General features: G+C 41.4%; 1 protein-coding gene across 2 annotated transcripts in view; it reads left to right on the top strand.

Annotated features, from left to right (window-relative positions):
• Nucleotides 1-4,289: 4,289 nt before the first annotated feature.
• Nucleotides 4,290-21,148, top strand: part of abi3bpa (ABI family, member 3 (NESH) binding protein a) — a 28,706-nt gene continuing 11,847 nt past the window's right edge. The window contains exons 1-9 of one of the 2 annotated variants that reach the window (XM_076746107.1): nt 4,290-4,636; nt 12,829-13,008; nt 13,103-13,171; nt 13,301-13,433; nt 14,524-14,714; nt 15,074-15,117; nt 15,854-15,902; nt 16,862-16,927; nt 19,365-20,963. In XM_076746107.1, coding sequence (XP_076602222.1) covers nt 4,528-4,636; nt 12,829-13,008; nt 13,103-13,171; nt 13,301-13,433; nt 14,524-14,714; nt 15,074-15,117; nt 15,854-15,902; nt 16,862-16,927; nt 19,365-20,963 — 2,440 coding nt within the window. In that variant the 5' untranslated portion in view covers nt 4,290-4,527. The remainder of the gene's footprint in view (nt 4,637-12,828; nt 13,009-13,102; nt 13,172-13,300; nt 13,434-14,523; nt 14,715-15,073; nt 15,118-15,853; nt 15,903-16,861; nt 16,928-19,364; nt 20,964-21,148) is intronic. The other variant, XM_076746108.1, reaches the window with a different exon arrangement.

Raw genomic sequence — 21,148 nt, 5'->3', positions numbered from 1 at the left:
GCTACTAAAAGTCTCACTTCCTGCCACAACAAAACAGCAGGGACATGCCCCAAAACCAAAGAAATGTAATATAACTGCATAGAAAGACTGGGAGAAAGAGAGATTCCCTTTCAAAGAGCCTACAGGGTGTCACACCTGGTAACACAAATTAGGTCAGTTAGAGAGTTAGAGGCCAATTATGACTGATTTGAACACTTAGCGCGTCTAACAGGTGAGGTCTACTGTTGATATGAACCAGACTACATTCCACAGGAAGAGAAAGTGAGCAGATGACAATTCAGGAGAGTGTCAGCAGGGGAGGGAGGTGGAGAAGCAGGAGGCCTCTTTGGGAAAAAGAAATTATTGAGTGGAAAAGGATGATGAAGAAATGGGAAAGGGGAGGATGAGGTAGTGGTGGAAGAGGTTAAAGTCCTACTGAAGTAGAAGCATTATCAGTAAAATGCACAAAAGTAAAAGTACTCATTCTGCAGAAAAACTGCTGACTTATCTTATGTCTTACTTTAACAACTCACAAACATTTGAAACATGTGAGACCAAACTGCTTTTTGTGAAGGGTCACAAGCCTTTTCGGATGGGAAACACTGGTTTAATCTGTATGGATGCAATTTACAAGCCTGTCATCTGTTTTCTATGTAAAACCTTAATGTGTAAAACAAGTGGTGGAGGAACTATTCAGATCCTTCACTTTAGTAAAAGTACCACTATAGCAATGGAAAAATGGGCCATCACAAGTAAAAGTGCTGGGGCCTCATTTCTAAAAATGTTCTTTATTAAATTTATACTCGAACTTAGTCTTACGCTCATTTCTGTAAAAGATGGTGTGCATAACAAAACCTTGCTTTAACAGGTTCTAGGAATCCCATTTATAACTTACGCACCTGTGATCTATAAATCTCAAATCAGCTTAAATTGACGGCACCTGCCTTGTGATTCCCCCTTACATGAAGCCAGCGCACATGAGGGTTTAGTCAGGAATAATCATGGACCAAAAGAGAAAAGCAAACTTTTTGAAAGATGGGATGGTAGAGGAGATTAAAGCCAGGCAACGTGTATGATTCAGTGGACTAAACAGTGGTTTGACAAACAAAGCCAAGCATACAGCTTGGGAGTGGGGCAGAAAGACAGAATTGTGGCTGATATTAAAAAGAAATGATCTGATCTTAAACTACAAGGTGAAAAATAATAGCCATACATAACCACGGCATTGAAAATGAAACACTAAAAAGAATGACTGTAGGTCTGCTGATTCCTCACACCTTTCATTGATAATTCCTATTTCATTGCTCCTAAAGCTCAGGCAAAGTTCACCACAGCCGTCCATATGTATGCATCCAAAACTATAATACCCCGACATAACCAGCAGGAAAATCACTTAACTCAAGTCTAGACTTCAAGTAGACATCATCTACATGTCAAAGTATGGTTTTCTAAACAATTACTTATCCGTGCTTTAAGATCCTCTCCAGACATGTTTTAAGATGTACGTATAGAAAATACTCTGTTTTGTGTCTGACATAGTTTTTCTGTTGGACACATGAAGTCCCTACTTCACTGAAAAGTTTCTACTTCACACTTGTGTACACTGAATATTGGACTAGAACTGGCCTCCAAGCTAATTGTGATGTCACAAATCATTCTTGTGAGCCTGCCTCTTGAAATAGGATTTTCAATGAGCACAGATAAACGTTCGCCTTTCAGGATTCAAATTCCAACTTAAGTGCACTTAAAGTACCAAAAGTAAAAGTATTTATTCTGTAGAAAAATGCCCTCTCAATATCTTTGTATCTGCAATCGACTGGCGACCAGTTCAGGGTGTACCCCGCCTCTTGCCCGTTGACAGCTGGGATAGGCTCCAGCCCCCCCGCAACCCCGAAAGGGACAGTCGGTATAGAAGATGAATGAATGAATGAATGAATGAATATCTTTGTAAATGATTAAATCATTAATGTTGATGCACGGATTCATAAGCTTGCAGCATTTTAATGTTGAAGCTGTTTAAGAGCTAGTTTTGTTACTTTATACACAGTTTGGCAGTTCAGTGTTTCCCAGTCTAGTGTTTTGGTCTTCCAGAGGATCACAAGATCAATTGGAGGGGTCTTCAGATGATTAATAGGAGAGGAGAGCAGAGAAAAACAAATTTCTCCTGCAAATATCTGTTTTCAGTTTTTGGAGTTCCCTCATTTTTTCTCTCTTTCTGATGAAAATTCTGAGTATGTTTTTTTTTTTTTTTGGAACCAATTTGGACTTCTAACAGTTACTTAAAGAAAACCATGTGAGAAGTCTAAAGGGACTCACTCACTTTGGTGGAACTGCTAATGACTCATAGACATCTGCAAACCAAAAAATGGGGAAGTACTACTTACTGGTAATGTTTCTCAATGCATTGTTTTTTATAAGGTTATTATTTGTCAAATCTGAAAGGTAGCTAGTTGCTAAAGCTGTGAGATAATGTAGTGGAGTAGGAACTCTTTCAATATCAATATTTCCCTGTAAAATGTAGTGAAGTTTAAAGGTAGTATAAAATGGTAATGGAGAATGTTCCAACACTGGGAAGGGAAGATGTTTAAAAAGATGGTAGTGGGCCATTAATGTAGTGGTCTTTATCTGGCTTGCTGTAACTTAATAGACAAACCAATCTCAGCAGCAAAACAGGTTAGGTCAAACTGACTCAACCCAAACCTCTTTGTAATGTTCACAGAGTGCAGACTATGATTCATCTGTGTTTAATTGGTTCTGGTGTGATGAAGGCCGGGGTTCCACTGCAACAATCTGTTCAGGGACTTCCTCAGGAGACACACCTCCTCTGGCGCGCAACATCATTTCCTGTCTCGTGTGATGACATGTGGGATATAATCAACTACATTAGTGGGTGGAGATGCTGGACTACACACACACATATGCACGTGCAAGCAGACATGTGTGCGCCTTGCACAAACGCACACATACCTTGCCCTTGAGGCCCAGTTCTGGCTGAGAGTTTTGGCTGACCACGACTAAAACTGGCTCAAAGAATCACACACATAAATTTGCAAACAAAAACTGAACTCATTGGCTGTAAACAAGGATATACTTTGAGTTTGACTTCAAAGAAAGCCCAGAATGCTGTCACCATGTGTTTGTGATGCATCAGAAAGTCATCTTGAATGAATGTGCGACACATGGCTACAAATGACATGTTTTTGTCAGCTGGTCTGTGGTGCACGTGACGTTAGCGTGTTTTTTCTCACTGGCAGAGAATATATTTATAGACAGGATGATGAGAGACACTGTTTCCACGGAATGTATAACGGCAGTCGTAATCCGTACACTCATAACTTTTTAGATACACACAGCTTACATGACTGTTCCAATTACTCTTCAACATTTCACGAGTGGAGTGCCTGCTCATGTTTATATGGTATTGTGGGGACCCGAACCTGAAAGCCCACTCGCGTTACAGGGACTTGGCTCTGTTCTGGGGACCAAAGAGTTGGTTCTCTCAAGTTTGACGGCATATTTTAGGGGTTTTTTTTTTTTAGGATGAACATTGAATCACTCTAGCACATCTTTAGCACTCATCAAATTATGTGTTGTCTGTAATTAATTGTCTTATCTTCTCTTAGCATCTTATGTTTCCCTCCATGTGTTTCCCTCCTTAAGTCTTGCCTCTTGTGTGTGTGTGTGTGTGTGTGTGTGTGTGTGTGTGTGTGTGTGTGTGTTTGTGTGTGTGTGTAGTTTGTAGATCCAGATCTATCTATCCAGATCTTTATGGTGCAGAGTACAGGTTTGTCAATCCTAGAAGTTGGATTCCATCTGTTGCTCTTCCTGAAGTTTCATTCTTGTTTTCCCATTAAGGGCTTTTTGTGAATATTCTTCTTTTCCATAGAGTGTCTTATACAAATCCCTTTGAGGCAAGGTTGTGATCATGTGCTGCTTAAATCACCAGGATCTTCGAGTGCATGTAAACAAGCACAATATGGTGTATATGTGCACATGACACAAGTTAAATAGAGGAGAGACTGAGATGAGTGATAGAGTGAGAATAGGAACAATAAAGCGTCAAGAGGCCTCTGCACATGGAAAGTAGGATTACTGGGGACACACCAGGCTCAGCAGAGAAAAAAAGACAGAGGAGGGTGGGAAGCTTGCAGAAAACCTTCACTCCTTTTCCAGAGAAAAAGAGTGCGAGATGGAGAAAGAGAGAGAAAGAAAGAAACGGAGAGATGAGGGAGGGTAATGAAAGTGGGTGTGTCTGGTTCTGTCTGTCCCCTCCCTCCATTATAGAGGTATAGATGGTGCAAGAGCAGCCCGCTGCACCCAGAAGTCCAGTCCGGTGAGCTGCACTAGTCCTGAGAGCCACCAGCTCAGAGAAGTAGTCCAGCCACTCCAGAAACCTCCAGCCTGACTCCTGCAGCTCCTGCAGCTGCAGCACACAAACATTTATTCAATCAACGAAGTGACGCTGAGTGACATCCTCTTATTTGTGTCTCACTTCTGAGATCTCAGCAGCTCGTTACACCTGAGACTCAGAGCTGACCAACAGCACAGATGATGATGGGGATGCAGCAACACTCACACAGCTTTGTGGTCCTTCTGCTCATGGTCTTCATCTCTGGGATAGTTCTCTCTAGCCCCTCAACTCCCCGCAGGAGCAGAGGTAGGTGATGCTTGCATCAGTGTTATTGCCTTCCACTGAGACATCCACATCAAGGGACACTACTGACTGTGAAGTGATGTATTGCATGGACCAATGTTTGGTCATCATGGTCTTCTCTGCTCGTGGGTGTCCTCCCACAGTCTAACATCCATTTAAGTGAAAAAGAGCATCAGTTTGATTGCCTGTCTATGTTATCCCTATAATGCACTGATGACTTTTCCATGGTCTTTCTCTGCCTTCTGCCAAATGCATGCTGGGATACGCTTGGAAAGACAATATGTCATAGAAAGATGGATATTTGTTTCAATGATAAATGACAAGACAAAGGGTTTTGGAACCCTAACGAGACAGCCATTCACTACAAAGTATGTTGAGTGATAGATGCCATTTGACACATATAGTTTGTAACATCATGAAGGTAACTGGGTGAAAATGAGGTTTATGGAAGCTTCTGATATACACATACAGAGACAAATACACACATACAGAGACAAAGCGAACAAAATGACTGAAATATGTACACAAGTCGAGGCAACAAATGCTTTTCCTCAGATATCTTTCCCTCTCCTTTCATAATGATATCATCTTAAGTTAATTGCTAGATATGACCTTGATGACCACATTCGCTATGCCCCATTGTTGTTGTACACTGTCCTTAATGCAATGCAATATGGTACATGACTCTTTTTAGAGAGCCATGCACCGTATATGTTAATTGCAAAGTTAACCCTAGTTGTAAAATGTCACTCTTCCAGTGCCATTTTTGAGTTATAGTTCTTAAATAGTGAGTTATTCATATGTTTCTGACTTAAAGTTGTTGAAACTGTTCTGTCCCCACTGAGTCCAATAAAAGCAATACATACTGTGCCCCCTCACCCTCCATACACACAAAGCATCTAAATTTATTCAATAGGAGATTTGAAAGGATTCATATTGAATAAATGGATTTGATACTGACCTATGATTCAGTAAAATGCTGTTGAACCCGTAACCTAAAAGGAAAATCAGCTTTGCTCTCTTGAGCCACCTGTCAGACTTTCAAACTGCCTTGATTAGAAAGCACTGGTTTTACGATCTGTGCGGTTTATCCACATTTCCTTGAAATGAGGTGAGCAGACACAGTGAAATAGGTCAGTTACTGCTCCCAGGTTTTAATGAAAGCATTTCCAGGTGGGGGGTCAGGGGTTAGACTTGTAGACAACCTGCTGGGATGGCTTTCCTGGAACTGTATCCACCAAGCAGAGGATCAGATGAGTTTATAAGCCGGCTAATTATTTTCATTCATTGCCCCGTGCAAAAGATTTTATACCATTTCATTTGTTTGAAACCTATTACAGCTCTTATTAAGGAGATTTTATCAAGCCACCTGAAGAGAGCTTCAAATTAAACACAGACAGCGCAGTAGAAATATCATTCCTGGCCAGCACAAACCACACATGTCCAAAATGTTTCCAAAATATCAACAGCAACATGGAAATTATCACAGCATCTTTGCTCTATATAAATCATTGACAAACCAAATCACTATTTGGAGGCTTTTGTCAATAGTTTGAAGATAACTAGTGTCAGAGCCTCCCAAACCCGTCAGCTACAGCCACATGCAGTGTTTTCTTTTCCAACATGCCACAAAGGAAAGCATAAAACAGGCACACTTTAAGAATATTATAGCATATTGAGCCCCTTCTGTCTGATTAGGATTCCCATGACATTCTTGGAAAGCAGCAAATTTTCCACAAACGTTTTCCATATTGTTTCATTATCTCATTGCTGCGTCAATGCACACACACACACACGCACTCACACACACACACACACACACACTCACACACACACACACATGCTGGCTTTCTATCTCTGAATCTATGCTTCGCAGCCATGCTCTATTTTGCGAGTTAAACTTGGGCGCCCTTTGGAGACTTTGAGGTGAGCAGACGCAGTCGGTATGAAGAGGTAAGCACAGTGGAAAAGGCTGCTTCCAGTGCGTAACTGGCTGGCTGAACTTGGCTTGCAGACAAATCTCAATGTGCAGCTTTGGGAGCTAGATGAAAGGGGCTGTGTGTCTGTTTTTGCTTTGGGAGGAGAATTAAACGTCTGTATCTGTGTTCTTCTTGGATCAAGCCCCTAGATTCAGAATGAAATACGTTATGCAATGAGGTGTTTGCTTTCTTGTGTCATAGATATTATAGCATAATACACAGGGTCAGAGTTGACTGGTTCGGTCAGGTTAGGTTAGATGATCCGTACTTCCCAACGTTTTTAACTCTCATTAACGTGTTTTTCACTACAATGACTAGACCAAGTGTGTATGCGTCACTCTGTATCTGAATGATTTCAGTTCTTTGTAATACAAGAAATAATTTACCACCAGTTCACTTCAGGACAATATATGGCCTGGAAACTGCTGCTGAGCCAGACAAAACATGGCCACCTGTCATGTGTAGATTAATGAGATGGGAATATGGAGGAAGAAAGGAGAGGAGATTGGAGGACAAGACAGATGAATTCAAAGCACTTTAGGAAGTTGAAAGAGGACCAGGTCAATGGAAAGATGGCTGCTGACACATATAGGACAGCAGAGATGGAGTGAAGGAGGAGAAGGATGGGATGGAGCAACGCCACAGGGGAAGGGAAAACAGCTGTTGCTCCGCTGAATCTGACAGGGGGGATATATAGTGTTAGAACTGAGGGACCAACATCGAAGTCCCCGAGGCAAGGGGGAAAATCTTGCAGTGTAATCCCAGGCACAGCTCTTTCCCGCTAGGTCACAAGATGAGGCCTCTTGTGAACCTAAGAGGTGGACCGGATAAAACAGGCTCCTGCTGTATTACAGTAGATATTCAGCGTTACCCCAGTCTGCAGGCTCGGGATATTCCCATCACAGCTAATATAGGTCAATTCAGCTTCTGTTTGCTCACTAGCTGAATTATTTCAAACCCTCTGTGCTCTGGCTGGCATAAGCCTCAGAGAGATTTTCACACTTCATTGCCCTAAATGAAGGTGACTGTTTTACCAAGGGGCCATAAAACATCTGTCTCTGTCTCCACGGTGCAGGAATCCAAGTCTCCTCTCCACCTCTCCTCTTGCAGGACAGAAACCTGAGAGGCTGAAATACTGTAGACCGGAGCTGCGTAGAATCACTCAGAGCAGCAGCCACACAATGGCAGGATACCATGTGTGGCAGGAGGAGTGTCATCTACACTCAGTTTAATTGATTCTGTAGACATGAAAGTGTGTGGTACATCAAGGCAAACTGACATGACTCTGTGTCACCTCAAACCACCAAACCTACCACATTCATTTCAACGAGGAGCGGAAAAGTTCTTTTCCATTACATATTTTGAAAACAAAACAAGCCTCGTAGCCCTGATCCAAGTTCTTTGTTTTGTTGAGGCTTTGCTTCAGATATTTATAGTTCATTAGTTCACACATCAGCATGAGTGGAAAAGTCTTGTGGTGATCTCAGTGTATTTATTCTCTGAGAGTTTACTTTAACGCAGTCCTCCTCCTCATAGCGAGACAGTAGAGTACAAGGGGGCTGCCAATGGCGGAAATCTGTGGCTTGATAATGTCAGACAGTAAATCAGGATGTGTTGATGCCAAAACTGCACATACCGCTTAGATGCACGTTTTAATTTTCATTTTCAAATGCCAAACACACAAATATCATGTTGCACTGCAGTTGAAAGAGGAGAGACTGTTTTAGGCTGACAACCCCATTAACCTACCCCTTTTCCCTGAGGATCGTCCATCACTGCTGATGATCCAAGATAGCCACTCTGCTGAGCCAAGACTGATTTCCAGTTTGAGGGTGTTTCATCTTTTTGGGCAAGCAGGATTACATCCTCTGGCTATTGGTCCAAAACAGCATAAGTATAATGCTGGAGTGTTTATTGAATGATGTGGCATTGTTTATTGCAAAATCTGACTTGTTTATTGGCTGACTCCCAGCATTGTGATGGATTTGCTGGTGCAGTAATCGTTGATGAATTGGTTATGTTCTCTGCACGAGGGGATACACTGCTCATGTCACAAAGTTTTAATTGAAGGGATTAGTCCTCGCCATGAGATTTACAGGATATTATATAATAGACTGTCACCCACACTGAGACATTCATAACATGTCTCCAAAATCTGTGACCATCTCTCCATAGCTGATATTATCAAAACATGGCCATTTCATGCCTCTCTGTGCTCTCTTTGTTGGTGTTCTGTGTCCATATGTGGCCATTTGAATCACTTTGATCTTGTTTTGCATCTCTTTGAGGTCTGTTTACATCTCTTTGTTGTTGTTTTGTATCTCTTTGAGGTCGCTTTACATCTCTTTGTTGTTGTTTTGTATATCTTTGAGGTTGCTTTACATCTCTTTGTTGTTGTTTTGTATCTCTTTGAGGTTGCTTTACATCTCTTTGTTGTCATTTTGTATCTCTTTGAGGTCACTTTACGTCTCTTTGTTGTCGCTTTGTATCTCTTTTTGTGTCTCTTTATGTCTCTTTGTTGTTATTTTGTATCTCTTTGAGGTCAGTTTCCGTCTCTTTGTTGTTGTTTTGTATCTCTTTTTGTGTCTCTTTATGTCTCTTTGTTGTTGTTTTGTATCTCTTTGAGGTCAGTTTCCGTCTCTTTGTTGTTGTTTTGTATCTCTTTTGTGTCCCATTTTTTCTCTTTGTAGTAGTTTCTTGCCTCTGTAGTTGTTTTGCATTTCCTTTTGCATCTTGTATTATAACCTCCTTAGTCATTTGATTAACTTTCCAACAAGAAATAGTAAACATGCACTTCAAACAGGGGCCCTTTTTCTGCCTGCAAGGCCTGTTAGGTAATCCATGCATTATTATTTTAAGGTTATTAAAGGTAAGATTATGGATTTGATTATACTTGTGTTACATGTCTTTTGATGAGGCTGTAAATCTTCAATGGTCTCTTGTGTTTCACAGGGTCACCAAGGTCACCGGCAGAGCTGCCTGCCTTTAAATTCAAATAATCAATGAATATTTTCCCGACTATTCATCGACACAACCACACACAACATGACTTTGTGGTATAGTGTTTTTTTTTTTGTTTTTTTTTCTGGCTAGCTAAATTGTCAAATGGTTTTCTTTGTACTGTAGTTGACTGATTATCAGGACTGTGACTGGATCCTGGAAATACTGATAAGTCTTAACAGTCCCTAAGCAGTGTGTGGGCCAAATGGCTGGGCTCTGGATGGGTTGTCCTGGGACTGAGCCAGTGTTTGCTTGTACTGTTTTAAGTTGCCAGAAGTTTCCTAATGTTTCATACACTCTGAGCCCCTTTCCTTCTGACTCAGTCTCACTTGCGTTTTATCGGAAATATTGATGAGGGAATCAAAACAAACTCAGTTTTGATAGGAAACACATAGCTGGAAAAGCATGAGGGTATTTTTCAAAAATCCAGGGCTTCCCCTTCTTTCACTGTCAGTGTCTGTTTTGGTGTCTGGCAGCTGCTGGCATTATTCCTCATGCAAAGTTCCATTATTTCATTTAATGCTGAAATATGAGCCAATGACATGCTGCGGAGAGTATAGTACAAGCCATTATCCAAGCAGAGAGTCTATTGTTTTAAACCTGCTACACTCCGACTGCAGGCACGAGTGGCTCCAATCCAGTTTTTTTGCTCATACAAGACTCAAATCTTTTTTCTTTCATGACAGTGTGAACAACACAAATCACATGGAATCTGATGTTTTTAATTCTGATTTCGGGCTGAAGAGTCATAACAGAATTCATGCAACTTTTATGTCACTCGCCTAAACTGAGTGCCTTATCAGAAGACTCCCATGAAGAGGTGCAGACAAACCTGATGTTGGCCACATTTAAAAATTAATGTGAACAGCCAAACAAAAAATTGGATGTATGAGAGTGGAAGATTGAGCCCTATAGACTCATTTGTGATTTCCAAGTAAAATTTTATATATATAGTTGAATTTAGAAATTATTCAGCTCTAATTAACTGATAAGAACTTCATTTAAGAAGGGCATGAATCATTGAATTAAAAGTTGAACTATTGAATTAAATTTAATACAAAACAGCTTAATTTGACAAACCTGTATGTCTTGCTTTACCACTGTTCCTGTTTATAATCCAAGCCTGCAATGGTGTGTTTATTCATTGATTTACATGAGCGTTGGCCAACTGTCAGTCATAAGTCACACTTCTTTAGCGGCCCAACTGCTCTCATCTAAGTTTTCTGTTGTTTATTAGCATGCCTGTCACAAACTGGCTAATTATTAACATGCCTAGTTCTTGGCTAGTTCTGAAGGCCACATGGCAACTTGGCAGAGGCCAGTGATGACCGAAAAAAATAAGCAAATGGATCGATTCTTTGAACTTGCAGAGAGTCCCTTGTCAGTTCATGAGTTATGATATGCTTCACTGTATCAGGCTTGCTTCATATACAAGTTAAACGCGAACATAAGACAGCAGTAATTGCAGACAATAATGTTAATAAGTTTCTCTGGAAAGTAACAACTGAAGTTCAACACTCGAATGGCATACAAAGTTGTGATAATGAAAGACCATTTACCCCTGCCACTCTCTGGGAGACATACTGATCATGCTTTTCCACCGTTATTGTGTTCCCCTTGACCCTCGTACCTTCTGTGACCTCAGCGCTCTTAAACCCCTACAAAATACCAGCACTGGAATTAAAAAAGCAAAGTAAAAAGTAAAGTAAAAGTATTTTTCTTTTCTCTTAAAAATCAATTTAAAATCCAATAGATATAATTTTTAGTGTCAGTGTGTACATGCACCACTCACGTGTGTCACATATACACGAAGGCAAGCGTGACTATTTTATTTGTACAGAACCTTTCAACAACAAGGTAAAAAGATCTAAAAAGAAACACGAGACAGTATTACAAAGTACACACTCTCAAAACTGTTCTCTTTGTCTCTTGTTTGTTCTCAGTGAATACTACCTCTTATGTACTCCTTTCTGTTTTTGCCTATAATATTCTGCCAAGTGGCTCTGCAGTCACTGACCAAGACCTCAGACCAAGTCACGTTTCTATGGTTGCTCTGTAAAAACCAGATCACATGCAACCTCTCTTGACTCTGGTTTATTATGACCCACCCTTTGATGGCTGTCCTCATCTCATATCTGTCCCCAGGCTGTGCTGATTAGCACTATATTCTGTAGAAGTCAGTTCTGGCACAAAATGTGCAGTTTCTTGTAAAATGATGTCACTGTGTGTGTGTGTGTGTGTGTGTGTGTGTGTGTGTGTGTGTGTGTGTGTGTTCATGTGTGTGTGTCTGTGTGTGTCAGAGAGAGAGAGGGAGAGAGTGAGAGAGAGAGAAAATACTTTATTTGTGAGCCAGTGTAATACCATTTTCTTGTCAACTTGCATTGCCTCGCTCCCCTCAGTTTTAATAGTGCATGCTCTCAGATTCAGGTTTACAGTAACAGTATAAGCTTTCAGAAGCCCATTCTGAGCACATATCTTACACCCACTCATACACAGGCTTCAATGTATACAGTTTATGATGCGTTTAAGTGGCAGATGAACTCTTTATAAAAGTAATGTTCTTATCCATGTGTTATTAGGTATTTCTCCTGGGGTTGTTCCTGCTTGATAAAATCACAGTTAGTGGTTTTCGGCAAAACTTACACCTCAGCAGAAGTTTAACCAGCAGCAAGTTTGCTTTAACTGCATGTACTCTTTGAGTGTTCCTGTGAAGTGATGGAGAACAGAAGTGTTGAATCTGGAAAGCGCAGGTCGTTAAAACAGAGGCATTTACGTAACTCTGTGAACTCTTCCTTGAAAGCTTTTCATTCTGCTTTTACAAAACAAGACTAAAATGGAAAGAAGTAGAAGAAAAAGGCTTGTTTGAAGGTTGTAGATACTGCACTTTGCCCATTTTTGCTCAGTATTTCCTTTCTATTACTTGTGATATGTATTTTGATAATTTTGATTTCCTATCTATTTTAAGGAAAAATCATATAAAACTTTATTTCCCATGTGTGCTTGCATGAAACAGCGCACATGTGCTCATTAGAAACTCAAACATTTGCCATGATGAAAGTGACTGAAAGCTTGGTTTTATTTTTATTGCTTGCATTGGACTGAAGTGTCCTGAACCTCCTTTTCTCCATATTTGATTTTTCTTTTTCAGTCCCTTGTGCACCTTACAGCTGCATGTCATGAATGTGCTGACATTTGTGTCCTCTCTTGCCTCGCCAGTGAGACGTCAGAACATGAAAGTCCGTATCAGCGCCACAGGAGACACCATTGTGATGAAGTTTTTGCGTCCCAGCCCTGACACCAAGCTTGAGGGTTACATCCTGGGCTATGGCAGCAGCATGTTCTCCAAACAGTTCATCCAGCTGCCTCAGAACGGACAGCCATATGAGTCTGAGTTCGGTAAGAAAGCCCATGAATGTGTGTGTTTGCCATGTTCCGTGTCTGTCAGCTCAGAGGATCCATAACCTCCAGCTTGTTCTTCCTCTGAGTTTAGACGCTGAGCCAAAGTACCTTATCGCTGTGCAGCCCATCCCAACCAATGAGGTGAAGAAGCAATGCACAGGTAATGCTCCTACAAGGATTTCATAGGAAAAAATCATCATCAGGGTAACCTGATAGAAGTGGCATTAAGATATGAAACATGAGCACTTCAGTGTCATGGAGGTAAAAGTAAATATTTATTTGTTCTCAGGTAAAGTGGAAATGGAGAAGCCGCTACACTTGGTCATTGGCTCGGTAACACCCACTTCAGTCCTTCTGTCCTGGGGGACTCTGCTGAAAACCCCCTATGAAGGCAACGTCATGAATGACTGTCTTGAGGATGGGTGAGCTCACACACACACACACACACACACACACACACACACACACACACACACACACACACACACACACAAACACACACACACACACAAGCTTTCATGTTTATTGCAGCACACAACAAGCTCATACAACCACTATACACAACATTAATGGCTCAGCAGCCTATTTTTTATGATAGAGTTACTGAATCATGGTTGTTTCTGTGGCTTTTTTGGTCTTTTAATCAGCTTTCTGACAAGCAAGTGACATACTGTGGATTGTGGCCAGTCACCTGATTCAGTCGGTGATTCAGTGAAGTCAGTTCAGTTTGAAAATGTTATGATTAAGTGTCATTTGAACACTTCTCCTGTCACAGAGAGATGACTGGTACAGATGCACAGATGTACTGGAAAGATAGAATTTTCAGCCTTTTCATTTCATGTACGCTGGCCGTATTGTTGTATTGGTAAGCACAAGAACAGATGGTGGACGGATAAGTCACTCACACTCTCTCACACACTCACAATATCTGGGATAACTGCATGAACAGTGAATAGTTCCCTGAAGTCACTCAGGTTACTGAGCAGTGCATGCAGGACAGCCTGTGCACACAGGTGTTTAGGAGAGGAGTCCACCCACACAACATATGTGACACAGTTTTCCTTCTCTTAAAGAAATCTCAAATACCATTTTGGAGGCATTTTTGATGAAAAACTCCTACTCTGTCTTTTATGGCTAATATTAGTTTGATATGTATCTCGTGCATCAGCCCGTGTGAGAAGAGTAGTGGCCTAAATTTCTGTCACAACATCAAAACATTGAATTCTGACACATCCTGTGCAGTCCATGCTGGAGTGCATGCATTTCTCTCAAAAGGAGTTTTTTGGACATTGTCAGTATTGTTGGCATTGGCCTACACCCTGAATAAGACAAGACAATGGTGCAGTTTTACCATGACATTTAAATGTAACTGTCATCCTCTTGAATGAAAGACAAAAATGACATTTCCTTTTACTTCTTCTTGATATTCTATCATCTGGATGTCTGAGTTTTTTAACAGAGTTAAGATTTACTCTTTATCTTCATGTCTGTTTTGCTCTGTCTTTGGTTCAGACACTACACAGTGCGCTATCGTGAGAGGAACAGGAAGTGGAACTACCAGACCTGCCCAACTAGTGACACGGTCATTGACCATCTGAAACCCAACACAGAGTATGAGTTTGGTGTCCAGTCCAACTCTAAGGATGGCACTGGGATGTGGAGCAAGCCAGTCATTCACAACATCAGCACAGGGGGCATAGAGGGTATGTTTGATGCTTGGTTTCCACATGATATCATTGCTCTGACCCTAATGACAACGGTTCACAACAATTATCTCTTAAACGTATGGACAAACAGACTGCTAACTGAGTCTTTGAGTGGCATCACATGCAGATACTGTATCATGTTTCCACCCAGGAGATACTAACTAGTGATACTGACTGAAATCCATCTTGTGGTTAGCATGCATTACGACTGAGGAACTTTCTCATTCAGTCTTCTGATATGAAATGCATCAAGAGCAAAGCATGTTTGTAATGTGGTTTTATGTAGTTCCCTCACTTTCCATTAGTTCCACTGTGCTGATCTCTGTACTGATTTTTATCTTGTGTCATGTTTCTAGAGAAGGCCATCAGGAATATCTTTAAACGCCCCCTCAACTCTGTGGTATGTATTGGACACACTTTTAAATTTCTTATCAAAGCATAACCAAAGCATTATGGCTAATATTATGAAGCAGTTTATTACCAGTAGTTGTAGAATATGCTAAATGGAATAAGTGTCGTTAACTAGTGAGAGTACTGAGACTGCGCGGCTACACTTCCTCCCCTCGAAATGAATATTTTTGAGAACAGGGTGTGTATTCGGAAAAGGCAATGTGCTTTAGAGTCCATGTTGTGCACTTCAGTGAGCTTATGCTATTCTCAGGGTTGTTTGCCTCATTTATTTTCCATCCAACTGCCGAATGGAAACAGCACCGGTCCAGCCAGGATCAGCCCAGCCAAGAGAGCAGTCTGTCACTAGCTAACTTCTGGAGTGGAACAAAAGAGAGGAGAAAAAAGAGGGAGATGAGGAGGATAGAAGAGGAAGGGTAACAGTGTGGAAATGAGTCGAGAGGACAAAGGTGGCACTGATTTAGGAGAGTGCTGGCCTTATGTGTCACGTGCTCCTGGCTCCGTACTCGTAAAGCATCACAGCTGTTGAGAATCAGCCACAACACTTGCCCTTCCAGAGGGAAACTTCGAACAACAAGCTTCTCACCAGGGACTTAACCAATTCGGCATGGAGAGGAGGGTCTAGGAGTTCTGAAACACAGAGAGAGAGAGATGGCATTGAGGTCAAATGCCAATGCTTTGGCTAAAGACTAATTCTTCTCCTTGTCTTTTTGTCCTCCACCCCTCAGAAACCTTTCACACCAGGTCCACACCCCTTCCCCTACGCTCCTCGCCATGGTAAGCCAATAGAGACATGCTGCTTTTATCAAACCCACTGAACCCCTTTTTAATACAGCAGCAGGATTTTTATAACATGCTATGATTTATCGCTGCTCAGAAATGTCTGTTTCAGCCCTTCTCACTGACCCCTGCTTTAAGACTCAGTACTGGAAGAATTTTAACAAGAATGTTGATTTATCGTTTTGCACACAGGACCTCATCATATCCAGCCTCACGTTTTAAAAATGATGCCATGTAGAGTAAAGCTGCTTTAAAACTGTGTCCATGATGACGAGCTAAGCATAAAATATTATGCTGCACAAATCAATAACTCAAATGACTATGTGTGAATGTGGGAGTCATTTGCACTGATGAAACCTCAGTTTTTAACATTTAGGCCCACAACTCAACTGTTTTGGTCCATCCTCACTGTTCTCATCATTGTCATCTCAGCGAAAAAGCTCCAAAACACTCCATACACTACCTGCCCTGCACCAAACAGAGTTAGCTACTTGCTGGTGAACATTTTGGAGCATTTATCAACTAAAGGGCCATATATTTCCCTCATGAGTTGGTGAAGCCCAAAAACAGAGCGAAAGTGAGAATGAATATTATTGGACTTAATTGCCCAGGTGGCCAGAAACATGACTCTTCACCATATCATCTTAAAAGGTAGAATGTTTCAATGTTGTGTTTACAGCATCTTTCCACTGTCCCTATATGGCCGAAGAACCTCAGGATGCCGGGTTCAGATTTTGTAGGATTTAATACTTAATAAGCATTGGCAGAAATATTTTGCCAATGGGCACAATATAAAAACATAACACAGGGGGACATTGTTCCCTCAAAAACACATTTTACTGGTGTGAAACAGGTTCAGGAACATAATTCTTCTACATAACTCTTTTTTTCAGGACTATGAGGACATCTTATGTGTAACTCCTTAACTTAAACCTCTCCTCCCTTGTCCTTGTCAGTTCACCATAACAGGACCCAGGGCAGACTGCCCCTCTCCCGGAACATAGCCCCAAAGACAACTCTTGGTAATGACATTTCTGACCTAAAGCTGAGTTCAGAGGTCAGAAAAAAACTCTTGACCTTACATCTGACCATTTGACCTGACATCTCTATCACTATCCTGCACATCTTACCTTGTTGTTTACTGTACATACATCTTTTTTCTTTTTTTTTTTTTTACATTCTACAGGACATACAGTAATAACTTTTCTCCCAGGTCTACTAATGTGCACTATATTTCTCAGCTCCAACCACAACCACTAGACAGGAATCTCTGTCGACCCCTGGACCCACACTGCCTGTGGTCGCCAAACAGCCAATCGGTAAACAAGTGAATCATGGTTCTTTTTGAAGAAAGCTTCATGGCTCTCGTTCCGGCTGTATGTAGTCACAGACTTGGTAGACTGTAATTGAGACGCTGCCAGTGCTTTACAGTGTCATTTGTAAGTAGCTGCATGAGCAAGAGAGGCATGTTCTGAGTGAGTACAGTAGTTGGATCCTCCCTGTGGAAACCGAAGGTGTCAGCTGTTTGGGCTATGAAAAGTGTAAGGTAGGTGGCCTTGGCTGCATGGCATTTTAGCAAAACAACAAAGCTTGCAGGGATTCTTAATGATGGTTTTAAGGTTCTATTGTGTCAATTATTTATACAGTGACTGATTTGCAAGATATAATCTATACAATTTGATCACAAGCTATGACTCAAATTGAAAAAGTCGAAACACACCAACCAGCCAGTAGTGCTGTAGATAATCATCCCCAGTCACTCAGAGGAAGCACTGAGAACCTTGTTAGGTGCTGCATTTCAGATCAGTCATATCTCAAATATACAGACAGTATATCTTAATTTTCACTGTCTGTCTTTCATTTCTTTGCCATTCGTAAATCCATCATTGCCAACTTGTCCAGATCTTACATCAGTCAGTAACACCACATAAGATGTGTTGTTGTTCAATTCACAACTCTGTTTCTTCTTTCAGTATTTACAGTATGATTATTGATCTCCATTTTTACTGATTACAGACTTGAGGCTTTTGCTTTCAATGCAGCGCAGATGATGGTGTGAAGTCTGCATGACAGAACTGCATGCACCAAACACTCCTCTCTCTCCAGCAGGACCTCGAGCAGACTTTTATTTTCTTCTTTTCTTGTACTTTTTCTTTGTATTCCCCTGTCTTCCTCTGTCCCCTTCTCCAAAATTTATCTTTCATTATATTGGCAAGTAACCTTAATTCTTATTAAATAAGTTTTGTCATAAAATATGACACCAATCTGTAATTTGTGGTACTCTGTTGAGCACTTGAAGGCAAAGACCTTGTGATGAACTTTAAAATTACTGACTTAAAAATGAAATGAGATAAACTTTTCGTGATTCCCAGAGGGGAAATTCAGGTGGAAGAATAAGTACAGGTAAATAGAGACAGTAAAAAAACAGTTAGAAGTGTAAATAAATTAAGAATAGAAATAAAAAAAGAAACTAATTTTGATGATGAGAGTGACATAGCTGTGTGATTAGGAGGAGCACTTGAATACATTATAGGTTTGGTGTCAGTGACTTCTCTCATTTGGGGAAGAAGTTCAGACTCAGTCTCTGATACATCCATTTTCTTGGGTTGAATTGCCTCAGAGGATCCAGTCCCTGTACACAGCTACACAGCTAAGATTTCCATTTCGTTTTAATATACAGGAGGCAATTCCAGGAAATAATCATTTGACCAATGTTGTGACCCCTGTTCTTGGTTGGTTGGTTATTTCCACTGAATAAGCCAATAGCTAAAAAAAACAAAAAAAAACAAAACAAAAACCAGAGGTATTTTAAACATTACATGTCCATAAAGTTGAGTTTAGGTTTAGGAGCATTTGCTTTGTCTTCCTGCTCTCTCTCTCTCTCTCTCTCTCTCTCTCTCTCTCTCTCTCTCTCTTATTTTCTGACTTCTTCTCTTTTTCTCTCTCATCTCTGTCACTGAGGTGAACATCTGATCAGATTGAACAATCAGTTTAGAATGGTCCATCAAAAACCCACAGCAAGCCATCAATCAGCAACTATTAAACCCCTGAGGCACAGCCAATGGATTTGGATGGCCGTCAATCACAGGCATCCTGGCCTTGGTAGCCAAATCTGTCTGTAGTAACACGGCTGTTACATTGCAAATACCTCCATATGGTCTGTCTCCCTTTGAAATTAGACCCCTCGATCAGATGTGTGCCAGGTAGAGGTTATTGTGTAACCTGTGCTTTAGTCCAAAGTTGGCTCTGTGAGTTCTCAGGCCAGTAATTGTTGGCACTTCTGCTGATCTCAATTTCAACTGTTCCCTAACTGCCTTTTTGTCTTGCTTTCATCATTTTCTAGACAATAAAATGATATTTTTTTTATTATTTTTTATGACACAATATTATATATGAAATTATATTTTACAGCATAGTTGTGGCTTCATGGCCATATTTTCTCTCTCTCACACAACCCAGGAGGAGGAGACCTCTCCAGATCTGTCTTGCCTCCTTTCCTGGAGGTCTTGTTCAGTCCCGAGCACCATCCACCACTACATATTACAGAAACCATGGCATCTGAGCCAGTCCTCCTGACAAATGTGAAAAAACATGGAGGACATCCTCTGAATCAACCACAACATAAGCCCAAGTCCCAACTTCATCCACAACCTCAAACAAACACCCAGCTCCAGCCACAGCATCGACCACAACCAAAACTCCAAGGCCAAAAACCTCAAGTAAAGCCCCAGGCGAAGGCTCAGTCTCAACCAAAACCTCCACCAAAACCCCTTTTCCGAACTCAGCCACAACCCCAATCACCATCCCAGCCCAAACCCCGGACCCAACTTCAACCAAAACCCCAACCAACATTCCAAACCATACTCAAGACCCTGCCACAACTCCAACCAACATCCCAGCCCATATTCCAAATCAAACCACAACCACAACCACAACCACAACCAACATTCCAGCCCATACTCCAGACCCAACCACCATCACAACCGCAATTAACATCTCAGCCCATACTGCAGACTGATCTGCGACCCCAATCAATATCCCAACCCCTACTCCAGCTCCAACCACAACCAACATCCCAGCCAATACCCCAGACTCAACCACAACCCCAACCCCCACGTCAACCAAAGTCCAAGCACATACTCCAGAACCAACCAAAATCCCCACCTCAACCCCAACCACCATCCAAGTTCGTACCTCAGATCCAACCAACATCCCAGCCCATACTCCAGACCCAACCTAAATTACAATCTCAGCCAAAGAAACATCCCCAATCACGACCTCAAACAGCTACTCAGCTCCAGGCTCAGAAACGACCTCAACCAACACTCTGGCCCAAACACCAGGCCCAACCTCAAACACAACCACATCTAAAGAACCAGACCCAGCATCAAGTTCAACCAACTCTGCAGCCCACACCTCTGGCATATCGTCAAACAGCTAAACCAACACGCAAGCACGTACCTCAGCCACAACAAGCACTACCAAAGTTTCACATCCATCCTGAACCTCAACCACAATCCACAACTCAGTCACAAATCCACATACATCCTCAACTAAAAATCACACAGCCTCAAGTAACCACCATGCAGAAGGCCCAACCAACACCTAAACCAAAGATAAATTTTTCTCAGCCCAAGTCCAAGATACAACTTCAAACAGAGAGCCAACCCAAGCAAAAAACAGGTCTTCAGCCAAAGAGCCAGCCCAAGCCCCAATCACCACCTCAACCAAAAAAACAGCCAAACCCTCAACAAAAAAATCAGCCAAAGCCAAAATCCCGAACAAGAGACCAACAACAACTTATCCCAAAGATTCAGCCATGGCCTCAATCACATTCTCCAACAACGACCCATGCCCCACCTGTAACTCATTTTCTGGTCATTCCTCAACCACAACCTTCACCAAACAGCAAGACTCAGTCCCATCTTGAACCACTACCCAAGCCACACCCTGCATCTAGGCCCAAACCACAACCTCAACCTGGGCTTCAGTTTCGGTCTCAGACCAGGACCCACTCTGATGCCACCAAGGTCACCCCAAGGCAGGCTGTCCCTACGGGTAAAGACCCTAATTTTTGCCATCAGCAATCCACACAATTAAGTGTTTAGACTTTCTATAAAATTACAGTTAAAAGGGGGCATATTGATTGGAATTTTGATTGTATTTGTATTGAGTTTTTAAGGAAATTTTGTCAAAAACAGATTTATTTTCTTACTGTCAGAATCTGGTTAATAAATTCCACA

This window comes from Chaetodon auriga, chromosome 13 (assembly GCF_051107435.1).
Source record: "Chaetodon auriga isolate fChaAug3 chromosome 13, fChaAug3.hap1, whole genome shotgun sequence".
NCBI classification, from domain to species: domain Eukaryota; kingdom Metazoa; phylum Chordata; class Actinopteri; order Chaetodontiformes; family Chaetodontidae; genus Chaetodon; species Chaetodon auriga.
The sequence above is the reverse complement of the archived record's forward strand: the minus strand, read 5'-3'. Positions and strand labels throughout refer to the sequence as shown.